The 23,139-nt window shown below is 42.3% G+C and overlaps 1 protein-coding gene across 1 annotated transcript in view; it reads right to left on the minus strand.

Moving 5' to 3' along the window:
* Nucleotides 1-23,139, minus strand: part of ITPR1 (inositol 1,4,5-trisphosphate receptor type 1) — a 347,438-nt gene that overhangs the window by 195,654 nt on the left and 128,645 nt on the right. Inside the window, exons 6-12 of the mRNA XM_061128046.1 lie at nucleotides 14,464-14,550; nucleotides 12,283-12,441; nucleotides 10,196-10,294; nucleotides 8,890-8,973; nucleotides 8,646-8,792; nucleotides 3,889-3,984; nucleotides 1,900-1,944 (exon numbers count right to left, since the gene is read on the minus strand). Of these exons, the coding sequence (XP_060984029.1) occupies nucleotides 1,900-1,944; nucleotides 3,889-3,984; nucleotides 8,646-8,792; nucleotides 8,890-8,973; nucleotides 10,196-10,294; nucleotides 12,283-12,441; nucleotides 14,464-14,550 (717 nt within the window). The remainder of the gene's footprint in view (nucleotides 1-1,899; nucleotides 1,945-3,888; nucleotides 3,985-8,645; nucleotides 8,793-8,889; nucleotides 8,974-10,195; nucleotides 10,295-12,282; nucleotides 12,442-14,463; nucleotides 14,551-23,139) is intronic.

A 23,139-nucleotide genomic window follows, 5' to 3' on the forward strand; every position in this document is an offset into this window, starting at 1 on the left:
GCACACTGCTATTTAAACCCAAGTCTGGGACTTCCCTGACGGTCCCAATGGTTAAGAATCTGCCTGCCAATGCAGGGGACATGGGTTCCAACCCAGGTCTGGGAAGATCCCACATGACGCGGAGCAACTAAACCTGTGCACCACAACTGCTGAGCCTGTGATCTAGAGCCCGGGAACTGAAACTACTGAAGTCTGCACGCCTTAGAGCCCATGTTGCACGAGAGGAGGCATCGCAAGGAGAAATCTGCACACCACAACGGAGAAAACCCACGTAGCAACAGAGACCCGGTAGAGCCAAACGAATAAAACAAACAAGATAAAAATGAATAAACCCAAGTCTGTCTCTCTCTTCCGCCCTACTTTCGATCACTCTACGCTACACACATGCCTGTCTTTCCTTCACACACGAACAGGCTGGGAGAGCAGTCCTGTTCCCCACAGATCTCAAGGTTCACTCGGACATCGGCTCACACTTAAAGAAGCCACAGGGCCCCCTCAAAGTCTCCTCCAAGGGGAGTCTTACTCTGAGCAGCCTCAGATGGCAGCACCAAGACCCACGGAGGCGAGTGACCCAAAGACCATCTTGACTCTCAAAATAAGAAAGGTGCCAGGATGAATTATCTTCTGAAAATGGAGGCCCCTTCCAGTCCAAGTGCTGGAACAATGATCGGTGAGGACAATGCGGGGATGATGTGCAGAGACTGCCCTGCACGGGGTGGAGAGCGCGACTGGGTCAGTGTTCTGTCCAGCTCACAGCAGCTGTGGAAGGTCAGCTTTCCAAATGGGCTCCAGTAGCGAGGGTGAAGGGCATGAACAGCAGGAACAGGGCCCTCCGGTGCTCCCACAAGGAGTGGAAAGAGAAGATGAGCTCCACCAGCGAGTCCAGGAACTAACTAAGGGCAGGAATTCTCACCAAGAACTCTGCGTTTCTCGAAAAGCTAACCTCTGCTCAAATCTAACTAGAAAGTTCATGGCTTACTGCAGAATTCACAACCCTTTCAAAGACAACTACACTGTGTGTTATCTCTACCTCAACTCCCTTCATTAATGTACAATGTTGACATCCAATTTTTTCAAAATTGTACTGAAAGATAATACCATTAATACCACCTACCGTATTCATCATCAAGATGATCACATGGACACACAATGTCAAACAGAGCCGCAACTATTTGGTTTTGGTTCTGTTTTGTTCATCTTAGGCCAGAATGAAGCACTCCACAAGAGAACTCCATGACTAACACCCATCATTTCCCTCTAACACAACCACTGCCCTCTTCACACTATGGACACCAAAACCCCAAGTCTCTCCGTATCAGGATTAATTGGCAATATGGCCTCCAAAGAAAGATCCAGCTTAAAGATCCAGCACTAAAATTCTAAATCACGTAACAAGATCTCTTTCTGACTTTGCAGAGAAGACAGAGTTAGACCACTGAGTGCCCAACCAGAGGTAAAGCCTCATGTGTTACCTCCAGGGTCTGAACAACAGTGTCCACCCTACATGCTCATGCCTTGAAGAAATCTGAGTGAGTCATAGTTTCAGGTCGAGAGCAACACAACATTCATGTAAAAAAGGCTGGCTCTACAGAGACCATCACTGTGTCCAACCTAGCAGTATTCCAAGAGATACCTTGAACTTCTGCAACTTAGAGATGGAAACCCCCTGCTAAGCACACAGAAAGAATATCATGACCAACAGTCTCTTGGACCAATCAGGACACAAGGGTATATGACTGCCCTCAAGGGAAGCACAGAACAAGACCCTCTGTTAGGGCAGTGTAGGTCTCCCCTTCCCCAGCACTTAGTGACCACAGGGGGCAGTTTCTTACATGGGGTTCCAGATCATATGGCCTCACCCTACCAGACGAAGACAAGAAGGCTCTTGCCCATACTTACTGAGGGCTGAAACTCCAGGCATTCTTCCTCAAAGTCAGGGTCTACCTGATGAAAAAGAATCATTAGGAAATTAAAACATCCATTGCTTTCTCAAGGACTCGGCCCTGCTTGCAGGAGACATCAAGGCCTGCGAACATCTTTGGACAGCTAAGAACTTGTCCCTTCCCTCTGTTCCCGAAACCAGCATGCCACAACAACACAGGGCACATGAGTACAACACATATGGAACAACAATCTACCAGTAACCAACAGATGGCTCTCAAGTGTAGACAGAGGAACACAAAGAATCCACTAGCAAAGCAACAGTTAAAAGCCTGAAATAAATAAAAGATCAGTATCCAGTCATTGATAATCCTGCTTATTTTGAGTTAGAAATAAAAAAAAAGGTCTGGCTTTCAGCAAGAGTTACATTCACCCCAGAACATAACAGATAATGCAACAACCATTGATCTTTGGCAAACCATGTCATCAACATTTCTCAGAGTTGGTTAGCTGGGTCCATTTCCTACGGCTCCATTATAAATGTCAACTTAGTCTTGATCTTTGGCTCTTCAGTATTTCAAAATCATCAGTTCACACAAGTGTCAGGCATCCCAGAGGGTTTGGCACATTTAGACTGAGGTCAGTTGCCACAGTCTGACGCCCACACATCACCTTGCAAATCTCTTGAGCAGTCTCACCAGTGGTACCAGCCAACGGCAGGTGTCTTTTGATGTACGGCTAGAATCTGGTATGAATATGCATCGTACATCTTCCGGCAGATCAGAATAAAGTGCAACAGCTGTCACACAGTAAGATGGCTCCTTAATTTAATATTAAGGAGCCAAAAAAATTAAAGGAAATTTCCTCCCATGCTTCAGTGTTGAGTCTTGCCTTTCCTCAAATATCCTTCATGGGCATTTAAAACACACTTCCTTGATGTTTTACATTCCTGTAACTAAAGGATCCTGTAAAATCCACTGATCCTGTGAGTAAGCAAGCTCTATAAAATCACCCAATTCTTTATGTATTTTAATGCTTCTAGCTTTACATACCATGTTTCACTACAGCCAAGTCTTGGTCATTTACCTTAGGATTGGGGTTGGTAAACAATAAGATGTGGGGAGAGTAGCATGCAAGAGCAAAATGGAGCCAGATTTTTTTTTTTAAGATCTGTTCTCTTAGCCACCTTCAAATACATCTCAGCCTTGAACAAGGCTGAAGTTAATGGGTACATAATTTATAGTTGGCCCTCCAAATTTGGTAGCTCAGACAGTAAAGAATCTGCCTGCAATGCAGGAGACCCAGCTTCAATCCCTGGGTCGGGCAAATCCCCTGGAGATGAGAATGGCAATCCACTCCAGTATTCTTGTCTGGAGATTTCCATCAACAGACCATGGTGTTGCAAAGAGCTTGGCGCAACTGAATGACTAACATTTTCACTTTCTCCAAATTTGCGGTTCTTCCACAGCTGCAGTTCTTCTGCATTCTCAAATTCTACCAGCCACAGACTGTTTAGTTACGCAGCATTTACTACTGAAGAATGTGCTCAGTCGTGTCTGACTCTTTGTGACTCCATGGATCATAGCCCGCCAGGCTCCTCTGTCCATGGAATTTTCCAGGCAAGAATACTGGAATGGGCTGCCATAACCACAGGTAACTGGACCTGTGCGGTTCAAATCCACGTCATTCAAGAGCCAAGTATATACAATACAGTATTATTAACTCTAGTCACCATGCTGGACATGACATTCTCATGACAGCATTGTTTTCTAACTGACCTTCTCCCCACATCTTGATCAGAATCCCTGTCAAATGTTAAAATGTGTTCATTATTTTTGCTTCTTGTCCACAAGCAAGGAAACGAGGTGGAAGGAAACAGAGAAACTGAAGGAAAAGCTAGGTAACAGAGCAGCACCCTAAGCCTCTAACAACCCAATGGCTACAGGTAAGTGGGGAAAGAGAAGTGCATTACCATGGAAAGAGAAAAACCACAGGGCTGCCACTTACCTCTGCTGCTAAGTAATGCCCTGTAGCAAGATGCTTGAAACGGAAGAGGCTGTTCCAGTACCCTGCTCCTCCCCGACACGGGTCATGTTGGACCACCTGCAAGAGAAGAAATGATCAACAGGAGTGAAGAAATGTCAGCCCATGTAAGGATGACACTGAATCTGAGATATTACACAGAAGTCATAGTTCAGGAGTGATGTTTACTAGCTAACAAACAATTATTATCTTCCAACAAAACTGCTCCAAGTGTCTCATGTAATTTTAAGTAATGTTTCTCCAAAGGAGAAGTAGAGTCCCCTAACTAACATGAAACGGTTGTAAAACAAAGTTCAATTGGTTTTCAGATCATTTGCCTTAATTATAGGGAAGAAGTTAAGATTCTGGACTTCACCCAAAAAAGGTAAAACAAACAAAAATGAATCTCATGAAAAACAGTAACAGTTACCTATCTATGCATTCGTGCACTGTGACACATGCCCAGGTCTGTGCTCTGAAGCCAGACACTCACAGTGCCTGGAACAATTTGCTATAACAATAAATGTAACTAGCGTCTGCTCAGGATGGAATACTGGCAATGGGAGTTGGTACCATACATAATTAGACACTACACACAGTGCAGGGGCTTGCCACAGACAATGAGAAAACTGCATAAAATATACAAAACAACTGGGTACTGATGCTGGATGACAGCTGGGTACTGATGCTGAATGACAGCTGGGTACTGATGCTGGATGACACAGAGCTCACAACTGTGCTCTCTGAGAAAAGGGAAAGAAGTGATCTTCATGACCGCTCCAGTTTCTGGCTGGGAGGTCTTCTTCGGATGGAAGCATCAGGAAGGAGAACTCACACAGAGCACCCCAGTCTCAGTGAGTTGAGTAGATATGTCGGAATTCAAGGAGACTGAGGGGAGAATACAGAACTCCCCAGAAAGAAAGCTCCAGAAATCTGCACGGGGCCTCCTATAGTCTTTGGTTGAACATCAAGCTGCATGTGTGTACAGAGAGACTCTCCCCCTCCCCGCCCAAGGCTGAATATAAAATGAGAGGGAAGTTGTAAGCTCAACAATCTGAGAGATCACATAGGGCTAGAAGGTTTCTGACCTACCCAGCTAAAGGATTGATTAGTTGAACACCTGGGATATTCAGTACAGACATTAAAAGGGTCATATCTTAGGAGCTGGGCTAGTACAGCCCCTAAAACAAATGCTACAGTACACATGACCTAATGAAGCTTTGAAACAAACCTCCAAAGGATCAAAGCAATCCAGAACTTTCTTTGTCTGACAAAACAAAACTCAATACTCTTTAAAGGAAGGCAACAGAATCCAGATACTCAACACAGTGACATCACAGTGTGGCATATTATCATAAAGCAGTGGACAGGCAAGAATCAGGAAAGTGTGACCTGTCAGACAGTATCAAAGGATCCAGTTTGTCCATGGGGGTTGGTGGGGGCTGGAAAAATACGTGAGAAATAGTAACCCTCAAATTTCCCATTTTGATACATATGGCACAGATCTCAAAAAACTCAGTGACTTCAAAGTAGCATAAATCACATATACACACTCACATAATCATCAAGACACATAATAATAAGGTAAATGTAAACCAGAAATAAAAAGAAAAAATTTTTAAGTAGCTAGGGGAAAAAAGCTAGGGCTTTTTTTTTTTTTTTTTTAAAGTAGCTAAGGGGCAAAAAGCTAGGGCTTCCCTGATAGCTCAGCTGATAAAGAATCCTCCTGTAATGCAGGAGACCCTGGTTCAATTCCTGGGTTGGGAAGATCTTCTGGAGAAGATATAAGCTACCCACTCCAGTATTCTTGGGCTTCCCTTGTGGTTCAGCTGGTAAAGAATCTGCCTGCAATGCAGGAGACCTGGGTTTGATCCCTGGGTTGGGAAGATGCCCTGGAGAAAGGAAAGGCTACCCATTCCAGTATTCTGGTCTGGAGAATTCCATGGATTGTACAGTTCCTGGGGTCACAAAGAGTCAGACACGACTGAGCAACTTTCACTTTCAGGGGAAAAAAAAGACACGAAAGGGAACAGAGAAGAAAAGAACACCAATGAATTTACATCAGGAAATAATGCATGCAAGACAACAATGGATTAGCATCTTTAACTACGAAGAGAAAAAACTGTTTACGTAAAATTTCCTGGTCAACAAAAATACTCTTTGTGAATGAAGGCAGTATGAAGAAAATCAGAATTTAATACACTGCAGTTTGGAACATACAATAGTGTCAACAAGACCGTGCACCCTTTCTTCAAAAGGTTAAACGAAGTTACCATATGCCCCACAATTCCACCCCAGACAGAACTGAAACTCCCCAAAGAAACTTGTACATGAATGTTCACAGCAGCAGTATTCACAACAGCCCAAAAGAAGAAACAATCCAAATGCCAATGAAAAATAAAACATGGTAAATATGGCATATCCATACAATGGAAGATTATTTGACAATAAAAGGAAATGAAATATGGATATACATAGTAATATGGATGAACTCTGAAAACTATATGCTAGGTAAGAGAAGTCAGATACAAAGGACCACATATTGTAGGATACCATGTATATGAAATGTTCAACACGGGCAAATCTAGAGAGATAGAAAGTGAAGCAGTGGTTACCAGAAGTGGGGAGGGGGCAAGTCTGAAGAGAAATGAGGTGTGATCGCTAGGAGTCCAGGGCTGCTTTTGGATCTAGTAAAAACCATAAATTTGTGAATTGTGTGATGTATGAATTGTATCTCCATGCAGCTTTTATTTCAAAAAAAGGAAAAATAATTCTTTTTTAAATTAAGGTGAAATAAAGCTATCTCCACAGACAAACATAAAGCTATTATCTTGTTTTCAAATGAGAGCTGAGAGAATTGGCCAGTGGTGGACCTGCCCTATAAGAAATGATAAAAGAAGTTCTTTAGGCTGAAGGAAAATGATTCCAGATGAAAACTCAATTTACACCAAGGAATGACGTGCTGGAGATGATAACTAGGTGGATGAAAGTCGCTCAGTCATGTCTGACTCTTTGCGACCCTAGGGACTATACAGTCCATGGAATTCTCTAGGCCAGAATACTGGAGTGGGTAGCCTTTCCCTTCTCCAGGGCATCTTCCCAACCCAGGGATTGAACCCAGGCCTCCCTTATTACAGGCAGATTCATTACCAGCTGAGCCACAAGGGAAGTCCAACTATGTAGATAAAAGACTCCTAATCTCTCATTTTCCCATGTTTTTAGCATACAAATGACTCCTTAAACAAGGCAAAGTAGGTAAAAATGCACTATTGAGTTTATAGCATATATATATATATATATATATATATATAGTGGTAAAACACAAGAGAATAATACCAAAAGGACAGGAAGGGAGAAAGAGAAGTAGAGTTGACCCTTTAACAATATTGGTTTGAATTGCATGGGTCCACTGACATATGGATTTTTCAATATTAAATATTACAGTTCTACATGGTTGGATGACTCACGATGCAGAGGAACCACAAACACAGAGGGCCGACTATCAGTTATACAAAGATTTTCAATCATGCAGAGGGCAAGTGTCCCTAACCCCACACTGTTCAAGATTCAACTGTTTACTATTGTAAAGTTCTTACCTCACATGGGAAAAGATTAACACTATGTAAAACTGACAGGGAAAGATGTATAATGAAAACCCTAAATCATGATGAGGAATATAAAACACATGGTGTTGTCTTCCTTCTTTTATTTTGAAGGGGCACTTATGTTTCTAAAATCTTCAAGAAGAAAATTAAAAAAGGAATAAATTCAGTGTTTCCCTAGGCTATTCAGAGGGAATATTGGCAGGAAAAGGTTTTTGGGGGAGTAAAAATTAAGACGGCTGTTTCTTCTCAGAAGAAAAAATACACATGTTCTGAAGTAGACTTGTAAGTACCCAAAGTTTTCGAAATCTATACTGCAGAAACTCTCCTCAAAAGGTTGCATGTTTCATTCATTTCAACTAATTTGCAAGTGAAGAAGATGCAGTACTTTAAGTTTCTAAAGTCGGTCACAGTGACTTCTGTAGGGTTCTAATTCTTAATAGTTTTTTGATTTATGAATCAAGTCCCAATTTCCTACCACCTGGATATATTGCCCTTCAGGATCTGGTCTCCTGAAATGGTTTCTATTTTGTTTCACAGGACAATCCTCTGCTTCTCCTCAAATGAGGCTACTGAGTTTTAAACCAAGGTTGCCTCCCATTTCCAAGCCCACATTAGTATCTTACAAGAAGTGACCTACTCCATTCATCTCTTCCTTCTTAAATATAGGTCATTCTGTTAGTAGCAGCTCAGATGCTAGGGCCTTCAGGAAGTCTTTCTTAAACCCTTGCCCAACCTCAAACTCCTTCATCAGCTCCAGAGCACAAGGAATGTGCCTCCCATCACCTTCACCATCCAGTTATCAGATGTGCATCTTTTCATCCTGTCACCAATATGCAGTCATCTACTATCATGCTGGTTAGGCACTTGAGCACTTGTTGCTGTGATAGGTAACTAAGCAGGGGAAAGAAAAATACAGAAGCAAGAGAGGATAGGATGACCCAGAGAAAGAAAATTGGAAATTTTCAGTTGGGAGTTGGCTTACCCTGCATCCTTCTGATATGGTGTGATGTGTGTGTTTCTCTAAGTCATCCCAAGTCATTCCCTGTCCTTGGAACAGGTGGGTTGAAGTACCTGGATCTGACTATTCCTATAAATGCACTAGTCCTTTCTCCCTGCCCGCCCTGCCCCATCCCTTACCTCCACCTCCCACAGGGCTTTTGAACTGGTGGCGGACGTGGCAGACTGCCGGCCAGTGGTTCTCAGAAAGACATGCTGCTTCTTCCTGTGCTCGTCACAGGTGAGAAACTTCTCCTGCTCAGCATGGAACAGCCTCACCACGTCACCCTGAAAGACGACACACAGAGGAGGTAAGGACAGTACATTTGAAGAGAGACGTGAAGACGAGCCAAGTGCTGCCCAGCCAGTCACGAATCCAACTTACCCCCTTTAATATGTCATCTTTGTTGTCACTCCATTTCATGAAAAGGACTATTTTCCAGCTTGTATTGCAGTTGACGGAATTGACCTAGAAAGAAAATTAGAGTTATTTTTTCACATATCCCTCAACAACTGTATCTTCCTGCCCCAAAGGGCCTCATCTCTGTCCAAGAAACAAGATTGTCCTTCAGCCCTCCAAGCCTAAAGACCGGCATCATTAAGACCATAGAACTTGAACATTCAATTGACCTGTTAGAAGTCTCTGGTAATAAATGGATAATTTCTACCAATCACTATGTATACTCCAGCTGCGGCTAAGGGAACTAAGTTTCTCACGCTTCCGGAATGACATCTTCTTTGTTTGCAGCCACTGTGTGTACACTAAAGACACTCTATGCACTGGGCCAACATTCACTAATATATTCAATCCTTAGCAACACTCTAAAAGGGCTTCCCTGGTGACTCAGTGGTAAAGAATCCGCCTTCTAGCACAGGCGATGCAGGGTGGATCCATGGGTCAGGAAGATCTCCTGGAGGAGGGCATGGCAATTCACCCCAGTACTCTTGCCGGGGAGATCCCACAGACAGAAGATCCAGTGGACTATAGTCCATGGGGTCACAAAAGAGTCGGACGTGACTTAGTGGCTAAACAATCACCACCACCACCCTGAAAAATAGCAATGACCATCACGTCCATTTCAGAGGTAGGAAAACTGATGCCCAGGGAGGCTAAGTAATGAATCTACAGTCACAGAGGTAGAGAAGGACAGATCCAGGATCTGAATCCAAAATATCTGACTCCAGACCTTGCGTCCTCCACCATTAAGCAAATATTCATGTCACAATCAAGCTACGGACCTTGTGTCCTGTAATTGCCAATTACCTTACGTAGATGTACTGCCAAAAGCAAGATGTCTCTCTTGAAGGCGTGTTCATAGCTGCCAGTGTAGGGGAATTAGGGAAAGGCTCTCTCTTTAGGGGACCAATTAGAAAAGGGTGCTCTCTGGCCAAAACAAATAGGTACAAGGGAGCCTCCTCTGGTTTAAGAAATTAGAAAAATGGTGTCCCAGTGATACAAAGCTTGGCAAACTGAGCCCTGAAGTGACTCTCAGCTCCCACCGACTGAGCAGGCTTGCACAGCCTCTTGTGACAGGTCTGGCTTTGAGTCTTGGTTTCCTCGCCTGCAAAATGGGTACACTGTCCTGAGTCAGGGCTCAGGCTACTGTCAGCACACCCATGCTCTGGTCCCAGGAAGACTGAGGGCTCCCAGAGCACACGCTGCTCACAAGTAGTAACTGGATTTCTCTTACCTCGTTGCAGCCTGGGTTATCCACCAGCTGATGGCTGCTGGCATGTAAGGGCTGGCCGGCATTCACGGGGTTCAGGACAACCTTGTCTCCTATGACCACCTGAAATGGAAAGGACCCACAGAGCGTTTCACAAAAAGCATGTCAGGGCTGCGGAGTGAGCTGGGGCTAGTTCTGGGAGAAGCCGTAAGTGTCTACATAGGAGAAGGCCCAGCTTCTAGCAGGTAGAATGATTCAGCACAAAGGCACAGTTTTAAAAGCCTGACCCTGACCAGGAGCGGGTGATGTTTACAAGACTAAAGGTAAATTTTTGCCCACAATTGTCACTGATTACTTACAGATGCTTTCAAAGTTAGTCTAAGCAGGAAGAAAAAAATCCTACCTTTGTTAGATTCAGTTAAGGCACTTGCATAAATAAGCTCTAACTAAGTTTTAGGGGTAGAAGCAGAATATTTGCTGAAGTGAGTCTTTATCTTTGAGAGAATAAAGTTATACACTTATAAAGCAATGACTTTTAGACTTTTTTGAAAAGTCATATTAAGAAATATGTTTTCTATTATGACCTGGTCATACATACTTATGTAGATATATATGTATATGTATGTGTGTATACATACATATATGCATGTATGCACAGATATACATATCTATTTATCTAAGACAAAAGTTAGCCACACCAAACAATCTTATCCCCATTATGTTCAACATGGCTTGATACTATCTATTCTATTCCACTTTCTAAAATAATAGTCACAAATTACTAAATTGATCTCTTAGCCTATGTACAGATGGATACCCTGTCCTTTGAAAAACACTGTTCCACAGGGGTAAGTATTCAAAAAAACACTATTCTACAAGGGTAAGTATTCAAAATCATCTAGTTTTCTCAACCAAGGCACAGATAAAAAGATAACCTTAAAGGACAGGAAAGCAAAGGACATGCTAGAAAGGAAGTTCAGAACAAAGCACCCTTCCTTATCTTTTATTATGGAAGCGGAAGGAAAAAGAATGGGAAGGATGGTTTCCTAAGATGTAAAACCCATCTCTTCTCAATTTGATACATTTGGGGAAGACATACTACCAAATTTTCTCTACCTCCAAATGAATATAATTATGTTAAATACATTTTAAAAAATCCAACCTTTAGCTAAAATGTAAGCTTTTCTGGACTAGTTCTTTTATACTCAGTTGACGATCACTACTGTATACCAACTGCCCGGGGTGGGGGTGGGTGGCGTGTCCTGGCACTACATGCTTCAGGTATATTGTATATACTTCAATATACATACATATAAAGTAAAACATTTTGAAACTACTCAGACTTGGTATACTTAAGTTTTAAAAAATGGCAAAACCCAGTTTCAGATGGAGGCTAGTTGAGCATTTTGGTAAGATTTCACACAGTTTAAACACTTATTTCCTTTGGTAGAAACAACTATTTCAGAATCTTAACAAGGTTGGAAATATTGCTAATAGCATTTATACATAGTGATAGGTAAGTATACGACCACATAAGCACACAGTAAGGTAGACAGTAAGTATCAGAACGGTTCTAAGTGGTTCTTTATAACTTAATGACCTCCCTTACCCAGAAGAGGGGCAGCTCAAAACCAACCACAGTCACTGAAATGAAATGAAGAACCCGCAGAGTTACTGACAAAGAGCAACTGAGGCTAATCCTAAAATCCACTCCCCTTCTCTGACCAATCTACTTCTTTTCCATCCTCTGTTCTAACTTTATTTCCTAAATAGCAAAGCATTTCTATTCCACCACTGATCTAGAAGGAGGGGGATAGTCCCCAGGACAGTAATACACGACACCAGCTTTTGTGGTCAAGTTATCGAGGTAATGGGTTGCTCGTATGAATTTTTTCAGAAGCCCAGTAGGAAAAATAGAGCTACTGTATGTAGGTCACACTTCACTCCAAATTCCCCTGTTCCCCAAACACTGGTTTCCATAGTGAGTCCCTTCTCCTCCTACAGGGTAAGCCTCTGGCTCCAACTTTAAATTTCTCCCAGTTGACTCAAGCATGCAGTTATGGTTGGAGGCCTGGCACAGAGCACTCCCGGGGCTGGGAATGTGCACTTACGCTATCTCCGATGGATCGCAGCTTGTAGAATGGCTGAATGTAAAACCAGGACCCTTCATTTCCGGCCTCATCCAATGTCACTCTCATGGCATTCTTCTCCAGCAGGGCCGGAAGCCTCTTATTCACAGTTAAGTATTTATTACTTTTCAGATGCAGTAGCTGAAAACCACAAGGAGAATAAGGTGCCTGTCAGCATGTCTCTGAATCTTTACCATTTCTCTCTCAGCCATATAAAATATGTATCAAACACTCCTCCCACCACTGAGCTGCCTGTGAAGCTAGAGAACCACAGAAGTGCCTAGGGCAAGCGAATGACTAGAAAAGGAGGAAGAGCGAAGGGAGTAGAAGGAAGAGGAGAAGAAAATTATTTTCCTCCCAAAACAGCCTTGGACGAGATGGATGTCACTCAGGTAAAGGATGCTGTCCGATAAAATAGCACTCTTGCCATTGGTTAGCAGGAAGGGGTCTAACCCCACGTAAAGGGTCTAAAGAACTGCAGTCTGAAAATGCCCTGACACAAAGGTGGAGCTAAGGAAGGGCACTTCTGAACAAGAGACACAGTTCAGTTTAATAGAGGACCCCATTAGGGGGATCGTCAATTCATTTGAAAAAACATGACTGTTACGGATTTTCACCTTGAATTTCTAAGCACTCTATTCTTAATTACTTGGCAAGTGGGTACATGAAAGGGATGGAAAGATTGAAGATCTAGATGGGAAATGTCCCATAGTAAGTCTAGGCCAGGAAGAGTTGACCAAAGCTTCCCAACTCAACAGGCTGTAAGAGAAGATGGAAGGGAATATGAAAGCTTGTCCAGTCTCTGGAGACATGGTAAGACTAGCAGGAGATACCACTGCAAAGTGCCAATATCCCTCTTTCCAGGTTCACAGATAGTTTCTAGAACACTCCCAGAAGGTTTACAAACACTGCCAGGGTTACTGGAAGTAGAGGAGTAACTTGTCTGATCCATGAGCCTCCGACATCCCCTAGCCATGATACACAAGGGGAAATTAATGCATTCCCAAGCCTTCGTTCTTACTCTGATGAGTAGCCCTGATCCTCCATGCACCTGCTGAGGTGTTGGATTTGGTTGGTTTGTAACCTGATATTACCTATTGGTGGATGTCAAGACCTAGGCTTGGGAAAATAAGAAACATTAGGTAATATGTGCTCAGAGGATACTCTGTGACAGGTACCTGTCAATCATTATAGGCAGTAGACACCATTATTATTACCATTTGCTAGTAAGACACCTGAGGCATGGCAAGAATTCTTGCCCTAAATCTCAGAGGAGAAAAAGTGGGAAGGAATTCCTCTGTCAATTGTAAATTTAATATTACCATTAGCAAAGAGAGGGAAAGTAGGAGTCTGGGGTTAACACAGACACACTACAATATATAAAATAAATAAACAACAAAGACCTACTGTACAGTACAGGAAACTATATTCAATATCTTGTAATTACCTATAATGGGAAAGAGTCTGAAAAAGAATGGATATATATATATATATATATACATGTATGTGTATAACTGAACCACTTTTCTATATACCTGAAATACAACATCAAAAATCAACTATAATGTTTTTAACGGTTTTTTAAAAGCCATATTTGGCATTGGACTTCCTCACAGACTGTTTTCTGCAAGGACAGACCCAGGTGGACTTTTTTTTTTCCAGCAAAACCTGTGGTAGCTAGTTCTTAAATTGTGTCTAATCCTTTCAAATTTAAAGGTACCAGAGATAAACAAGTAAACCTCATGACCCATTAGGTAAGACTTGAGACTCATCAAGGATTCTACCTGAAGATACAGAATTGCTCTTATTACTTCTGGTGACCAGTCCTTGAATCAGTTTTTTCCAAATATGAGGAACTTGCAAGGAATGCAAGTTAGGCAAGACCTCAACAGTCAGGCTCCTCTTTAGATAGGAGCTTCCCATCTAAAAAATGTGGACAGCCTCAATTAACAGCTTCCAAGGAGAGAAGTGGACTCTCACATTGAAAAAGAACCAACTGAAAACCCAAGAGCCCAGCCCAGTCAGAAGAAATGCCAGACCTTTTCCAACAAACTGGCTGTCTCCATGGAGTTCTTTGTGTCCCAGTAGGGTTTAGTGCGCTTGCTTTTCATTTCATTCTTTGTAAGGCTTCAGCTCCGTGACAGAAGAGTGGTTTTGACCTACCTGGATCACGTTGCCATACTGGATCACGGTGCCCAGCAATTTCCTGTTTTCGGTCTCATTTTGCTTCTTTTCCAAGTCTGCAGCATGCTGTTTATGGAGGAGGAAGAGTGGTCACAAAGAGGCAACAATGGGTTTCATTTCTCTGCTGTGATGCAGAACCAACATAGCCAGTTCATACAGGAACCACAGAAATAAGTAAATATTAATACCTAAGTACACCCAGAGGCTAAGTGCAATGAACAAGGGGTTTAACAATCCAACCCATTATGCCTTTGCTTGTTGGCCTTTTTGACTTTTCAAAAAGGTGTTCTTTCTTTTAAGGACTTCACAGATATCTGCTTAGGGTAAGACTAAGTCAAAAGTTTATATATTTTTAAAGAAAACAGGGTAAGGTTAGAAGGGAAATTGCATAGCCCTTTTATGATATGTAAAGGTTGTCTTTATAGCTCTGGAGTAAAATAAAACAGGGTTTAAATACTGGTTTTCTGACCTGGATGTGTTATTTAATATCTGTGAGCCTCAGTTACCTCTTCTGTAAAATGAAAATAAAAACAGCACTCTCATCTCATAGGAATCACTTAGCACAGTATCTCATCACAGAAGGATTCATGGAGTGTTAATTTTTACTGTTATATACCAATTATAATTTATGTAATTTTCATGGTAGTTCCCTGAGGAGAAGATGATTATTCTAATTTAATAAGGAGGAAACAGACTCAGAGAGATGAAAAAGTTTGGTTGACAATGCACAGCTAGTTGAATGATGGCTACAAAAGGAGTTTATATTGTTTTCTCTACTACCATGTATATTTGAAATGTTGCTTAATACTGTCATTAAAAAAAAAATTACACAGCTATTAAGTAAGAGACAATCTCACACCCACATTTGGGTAAACTCCAGATTGATACAGTCACAAATGATGCTGGAGATATTACTAGCCCAACCCTGGCAGCCTAGGGAACATGATAAGAATAGAGGGTTTCCCAAACAGTCGGCCAAGGCCACCAACCCACACAGTCATTCTTTCTTCATTTCCCTGTAGAACTCAGTAAGGACTGGTAACATATTATAACCATGCTCAAGGGGAGCTAGTTTCATCCTAGGCAATTAAACTGCTGTTCCAACCCCTGACTCCCAAACCCAGAATAAGTAAAACCAAAGTAAAATAACAGGGATTTCTTCTAATCTGATGGGTGATAAATGCATGATGATGACCAGCAGTATCCTTCAGAACCGTTTCCAATGTTCTCCTCCTGGAGTCTCCCCCCGGCCTTGAGACAAGATGCTAGCAGATGCCACGGGGTAATGGGCTTCCTTCCCAGGTCCCCATTTCCACAGGACCCTTCAGGCCTGGTCTTGTTTCCACCACAGGCCAACTTGACCATCTTGGCCAAGTTATTTAATCTCACCGAGCCTCACTCAGCATTCTCATCCACAAAATGAGGACAAAATAAGCCTTTTATTCCCCCCCTCCCCATCATGGAGATGAGAGAAAATGCATACTAGACACCAAACAGGCATTCAAAACATTTAAAGCATGATTGTTATGCACAAGTTTCTGTAACTAAGTAATGTCCTAATGATGAGAATTTTGAAAGTGGGAAGTTGGCTGGATGAAGAATCTTCCCATTTCCATTAAGCTCAGCATCTACTCCGCCTCTACCGGGAAGACAGGTATTTTTAGGAAGGCATATCTTTTGAGAAAAATAAGCTGCAGGCAGCAATCCTTAACCGGAAAGAAACTACATTACAAGAAGGTACGGGTCTGCCCATGTTCGTATAGACGACTACAACTTTACCCTATGTATCTCAACCCTTTAAAACAATGGTCTATTCAGAGGCTCCCTCTTCTCTTTTGGAATTAGTTACCAGTCTGCTGTTCTCAGGTACACAAAGATAATATTCACCGGTTTCAAGACACATCGAGAAACAATAGCAGTGCAGACACCATAGCCATCCTTGGCATGCAACTGCCCTGGGCACGGTCCTCCCCCGTTCTCTCTTCCTCTCCACAAACACCTTCCCTTCACTTCCTCCCGCCTCCCTTCTCCCTGTTTTCAGGCCTGAGCTGTACCCTCTCCAGAGAGCTCTGCAGTAACCACAGGTAGTTTCCAAAGAAAAAAACACCACTGGACTGAATCTACTTAGAAGGCAGGTTTATACTTTGGAGAAAGCCATTTATTCTTTCTGCCAAGCAGTTCTCAGCTAATAAGGACAGGAAATTGGAGAAAGAAAAAAAAAAATCAAAGGGTAGAAAAATCAATGAATTAAGAAAAGTAAAACAACATTTTCCCAACAGGCTTTTTTTTTTTTTCTTTCTGCTCAATATGTCACACTGAAAGGATTCACCTTTAGAGAATCTTAAAGTAGTGTTTCTCGGACTTAAATAATATAAGGGCTCCTGGTTAAGAGGGAAAATTCTCATGGATATTCCTCTGACTCTCAAGGATTTCCAGTGGCTTCAATCTAAGAAATATTAATCTAAAATATTAAGTTCCTGCCTATGCTCAGAGTAAGGATAATCCAATGGTTACCAGCATATCTAAAAGAAAATGTCAGATTAGTCACCAAGAAGGCCCAGATTTCATATTTAAGACTAATTAAACACCAGTAGCTCTAAAGATTAAAGGGTATTTCCCTAAAAACATATAAAAGGTAAAATCAGAAGTGAAAATATACAACTGGAAAATAAACATCTAAGAATATCAAATATCATATCTGAAACTCCATTAAAAGACTTAATGATGACCACCAAGCCCACACATAACTACTAAGTAAACATTCCATGAATTAAGTTTATGAACCATTCTAAGAATTCAGTTTTGCTATAAGGGCTCTTTGTTTAAGGAGAAAACTCTCCCATTCATGTCCTCTTTTACAAGTGCATAAACACTGTGTATGTGTTCATTTGAGTTCACAAGTCAGTCTTTAAGTACCTTCCTCCACGAAATAAATTAGTTCCCTTCCCTCAGTTTTACGGATATAACTGACATACAATTTGGCTTTCAGAAAAAAACATCCATCACGATTTTTAGTTCAACAGGTAAAGCAAGAGGTTAATAAAAAGGAAGTAAGGTACAACCTATAGCCAGGCCCACTGATCAAGGCTGCTTTAACCTTGGAAAAAACATATTAAATCTCTCAAGTGTATTCTAAAGATGAGTCCACACTTTAAGACAGTAGATTTGTACCACCCTTCTGAAGAATAATCTGGCAATATCCACCAAAAAGTTGGTCAATGGGCATAACTTTGACTTAGCCGTCCTATTTCCAGGAATTTCTTCTAAGAAGTAAGAGGCCACATGAGGCCATAACCACTTTTTTCCCCCCCAGAATGGAAAAAAATTGTCAGGATCCTAAGTATTTCTGAACTCCATAGGGATTAGCTCTCTAAAATTACAGTCCTGCTATACCATGGAGTTATCAAGTAGACATGAAAAATACAGAGCTATTTATTTATTCATGGCATAGTAAGTGGGGAAATAAGCAAGTGAAAGAAAGAGAAGTGAGACGGCATGCCCCCATTAATACTTTAAGATACGGAGATACAGGAGTAATAGGGGGTTGAAGCCTGGGACACACATCAAATATAAAACCAAGATTATCTTTGAGGGGTAAGATTTAGAGAGTGTACCATTTTTTTTTCCCTTTTCTTACTCATGTGTTTTTGGAATTCACTTCTTACAATACTCACATGTCATTTTTTCAGAAGTATCTTCATCCTATCTCCATGGCAAGAAGCCTGGGTTTTTAGAAAGCTTTACGTGCAAAACAGAAATAGAGACACAGATGCAGAGAACAAACGGATGAACACCGAGGGTGGGGAGGCGGAGCGGGATGAATTGGGAGGAGAGTGGGACTGACATGTATGCGCTACGAAGTATAAAACAGATAACTAATGAGAACCTGTGTACAGCGGGGATCTCCACTCAGTGCTCTGTGGTGATCTAAATGGGGACGACACCCAAAAAAGAGGGGATGTATGAATATATATATATATATATATATATGAAAATATATAGCTGATTCACTTTGCTCTACAGGAGACACTATCATAACATTGCAAAGCAACTATACTCCAATAAAAATTAATTTAAAAATAAAAGTAAATAAAAAGCCACCTTAAATGTGTTACCCTTTCAATACTTAAGAATCCCAATAAAACAAGTACCTGTTGCTCTTTCCCTTGCACGATGACTTGAGGACAGTTCCGAATTTCTAAGGAAGAAATGGCACTCTATGCTATGCTCTCTACCACCATTATTCACCACGGACATTACCGTGTTTCCCTAAGCAACATCAAGGTCAATCCCATCACAGTCACCTGTTATTTTATTTCAGAAATAGAGAAACCATGATTACATTACCACAGAGAGGTCACTGGAGCAGTGGGGAAAGGGTATTTAAGGTCAAAAAACTCTGAATTACATAACATGATATTGAATTAAGCCTTCTGAAAATAAGCAATGCAGGACCCAGGCTTCAGATGACAATAAAGACCCATCACTCCTCTGGTTCTTCCCAGCTTAAAGTAACAGATCATTTCTCAGAACCAAAACAATGTAGATGCTATTTCAAGGTAACAGACAAAAACGCTGTCAGGAAATGTAGTCAAGGCCCGAAGAACAAATGACATGATTTGCGAAGGGTGGGGGAACCTCATTCTGCCAAGAGTCTTGGGAAATCATGACCAGGGGGGTTAGCATCCAGTCCTCTCTGAAAGAACAGACACACACAGCCACCAGCCACTAGATGTCATTGTCCTTCAGAGAGCTGGTGGCGTGCTGCATAGCCTAGGCAAAAGGAAGCCAAAGTGGTCTAGACAACTAATTCCTTAAATGGCATTAATTTAAAATAATCTGACCTTTGATTGGGGTGCTCCACAGTAGTTGACAAAAATAAAAATGAAAACCCCCTGGAGACCAGCCATCCACCCCCAAAGGCAAGCAGCTTCCCAAAATACAGCATTTTAATGACGACACTAGAACATGTGAATGACTTTCAGACACGGGGGGGCAAAAAATGTCCAACTAAGCAAGGAAAGTAGGAACTGCACAGAGTGAGTAAGACCCAAAAGTCACGTCAGTAATCCTAAATCAGGGGACAGCGCTGGTTTCCTTTTAAAATCTATTTAAAGCAAGAACGGCATGAAAGAGAACATTTGTTGTTTGTTTTAGTAAGGAGTTCAAAGTTCTCGGTCACCTTTAGGATTGCAGTTTTCAACTGTGTGGTTTTTTTCAGGGTTCATTTGTGGGAAGGAGCATGAAAAGGAATTGCTGATGAAACAACACGTGTATCACAGGCTGCAAATGGGTGGCCAAGAAAGTCACCCTGCCCGAGCCATTCTGGTGCTGGTGTTGAATGTGTGTTTTAAACTTTAATGGAATTAGCTGCCAAAATTTTTTAAAAATTGAGAGATAACACATCAAAGCATGGGTCCTTAGTTTCTCTTGATATGTGACGGCGGCTCTAGGCCCACCTTCCCATGCAGCAGCAGCTGAGAGGTGGAGGTGTCCCCAGACCTGGACACAGGCACGAGCCACTGAGGGAGCTGGCCCACCAAGACCCCTTTGTTCCAACTGGTTTCCTGCTTGGCCACGAGGAACCTCAACTTACAATCCTTGCTGTAAATGTGCAGGACAAGAAACAGTTTGAGATGTACTAAGAAGATCTCAGGCATCCCTGATGGCTCAGTGGTAAAGAATCTGCCCGCCAACGCAGGAGACGCAGGTTCTATCCCCGGGTTGGGAAGATCCCCTGGAGAACGAAATGGCTATCCAATTCCATGGAAATAGGAGCCTGGCATGCTGCAGTCCATGGGGTCACAAAGAGTCAGATGCAACTTAGCAACTAAACAACAACAGCAAGAATTCACTGAACATAATCATTGTTATTAAAGAAAAGGGGAGCCAGGACAGTTAAAGACATGCACTGCCTCCACCATGATAATCCCACAGGCGTGCGTGCTAAATAGCTCTCCTGAGAGATGTACAGAATTGGGCAACCCTTCCTACCCATTCAACATGATTCCCATGCTCCCAGGACAAATTATGGGGGCACCCTGGATCATCACAAAGATTAGAGGAGGAGGGGACCACTACTGGTATTCTGGACAAGAGCCAGGGGTGCCGCGTGCCAGAAATGCATAGCACAGTCCCGTTCAAGGAAGAAGCATCATTCCTCCCACACAATTTGGTATTCCAGTGGATAGTCACGGGGGTTAAAAAAGCTGGTTTTTTGCAATGTCTTTTTATTTATTTACTTATTTTTTAAAGTTTTTAGCTGCCCAATATGGCATGTGGGGGGTCTTAGTCCCTGACCAGGTATCAAACGTGCACCCCACCACATTGGAAGGCAGAGTCTTAACCACTGGGCAACCAGGGAAGTCCTGGCTATCTGCCATTTCTGAGCCAAGTTCCTAACTCCACTTTACACATTCACACAAAGCACGGTTTTGCATGGATTAATTAAAGTTATTATTAACAATTTTCCAAAAATGGGAGTGTTCTTTAATAAAGAGAAGAGTGTGCTATGCATTCTTTGTAACATTATGAAGAACTGCTAACCATTTTGAAAAATCACATTATGGAAAACATGGTTTTTGGGCCACCAGTACTAGAGACCTACATCAGCCACAGTCTTTGGCTGCCTTATTCATGGGGTTTATACAAACAGGTACAAGCATTTATTTTCTTATGTCCTCTAGAATGATTGTGCCTGAGCAGGAACTTAATAAAATACCTTTCATTTTACCTTCACAATTCATTTTCAAACTTTGGTATCTTGGGAGGCTATATTACTTATAAATTTTATTTCCTGTTCATACAGTTACATATTAATAGTATCTGCTATTCAGAGGGAGAAATGGGTCTGCTGAGGCTGAGAATATCTACCCTAAAACTGTTAAAATAATAATGCCATACTGGAAGCCTCCCAAGTGATCTCGGTCTTTCTGCTTTTTCTCCTTCTCCTACCCTCTCACTGCCAAAGATGCCTCATTGTGAGGCTTACTTGTCACCTCCTCTTCCTCTAGGAAGTCCTCCCTGACTACCATATCACTCACTCACCCTTATTCACAGGAGAGGATTTGGGAGCTCCTTCTGCGTGCTCAATTGCTTCAGTCATTTCTGACTCTTTGCAACCCTATGGACTATGGAGCTTCCAGACTCCTCTGTTCATAGGATTCTCCAGGCAAGAATACTGGAGTGGGTTGCCACGCCCTCCTCCAGGGGATCTTCCCAAACCAGGGATTGAACCTGCGTCTCCTGCATCACAGGTGGGTTCTTTACCACTGAGCCACCAGTGAAGCTCTCTCTAGGTGCTCACAAAGCTTTGGTGGTTTGCCCTATAATAGTATTTGCCACAGCTGTGTCACTACCTCTATTTCTTAGTCAGCTATTAAGCTCCCAGAAGGTAAGACACTGCCAGAGCTTTACCACCGTCACTGAGCACCGTGTCATTTTCATCCATTCATGAAATATTTCATGAGCACTTACTATGTGCCAAACGCTATTACAAGGCACTGGGGATACAGCGGGAAACCAGACAGACACTGCTCCTCATCTTGTGGGGCTGACATTCTACTGAGTGACAGATGATAATTAAGGGTACTATTAATATAATTGCAGACTGTGATCAGTGCCGAGAAAGATATAAACAGGGTGCATGAAGCAGGGAAGCAAGCAAGACAAGGGTTAGATAAGGAGGTGGAGAGAGACTCTGAGAGACGAAGGAGGCAGAGATCTTAACAGAGGCAAAGTCAGGAGAAGGATGTTCTCAACAGGATAAGCTGTAAGTGCTAATGTCCTGAGACTGTTAAGAGTCTGTGGTGCTTCAAAACAAATGCAACGAAAGGAAAGTCTCTGGCCAGAGACTGGTGAGTCTCTGGTGGCCAAAGTGAGTCTGGCCAGAGTATAGTGAGGACAGTTCAGATGCCTCAGAAGGCACGGCAGCCACAGGGTCTGCACTTCATTTTAAAGCCAGTGTGTGCGTGTCCTCACACGAGAGGCTCAGCTCAGGGAGATCAGGGACCTGGTCTTCTCATCATGCCTGCAGCCCTCAGCCCCATCTAACACAGCATGTGCTGAGTAAAGGAGTCCCTTCCGTGAGCCCCACCTTACCCAGTGCAGCTGGCCGTGACTCTGCCACTTACTGGTCGCAAACTGGGCAGGCATGAGCCCCACATGCTCACAGATATTGTACGTCCTTGATTATTATCACCCGAGAAAGATCTTTAAAAATCCAGTTAGTAAACATTTGAGTGCCCCACGTGTTGTAGACAAGAGGGAGAGGGATACAGTGAACCGGACACAAATTTCTGTCCTTGTGTAGTTTATATCCTAGTTTGTGTAGACAGCTAATAAATAAATTGGAAAGATCATGGGAAGTGACAAGCAGAAAAATAAAGCCAATAGGGGGATGTGGAATGGACTGAAATTTCAATAATACCACATTGGATATATGTCATATCTTTCTTCACACTGCAAAGAAGTTCCACACAGATAAGCCTCACAGAAGAATTAGGTTATCTAGACACCAGAAGAATCATGTCATCATTTGACAGATGGAAAAACAGGCTCAGAGAGGCTCAAAAATTTGCTTATGGTCACAGAGCACAGCGGCTGTGGAATGAGCATCTCTTTGATATGCCAACCAATAGACAAGATAAATACAAT

Source organism: Dama dama, chromosome 24 (assembly GCF_033118175.1).
Source record: "Dama dama isolate Ldn47 chromosome 24, ASM3311817v1, whole genome shotgun sequence".
NCBI lineage: Eukaryota > Metazoa > Chordata > Mammalia > Artiodactyla > Cervidae > Dama > Dama dama.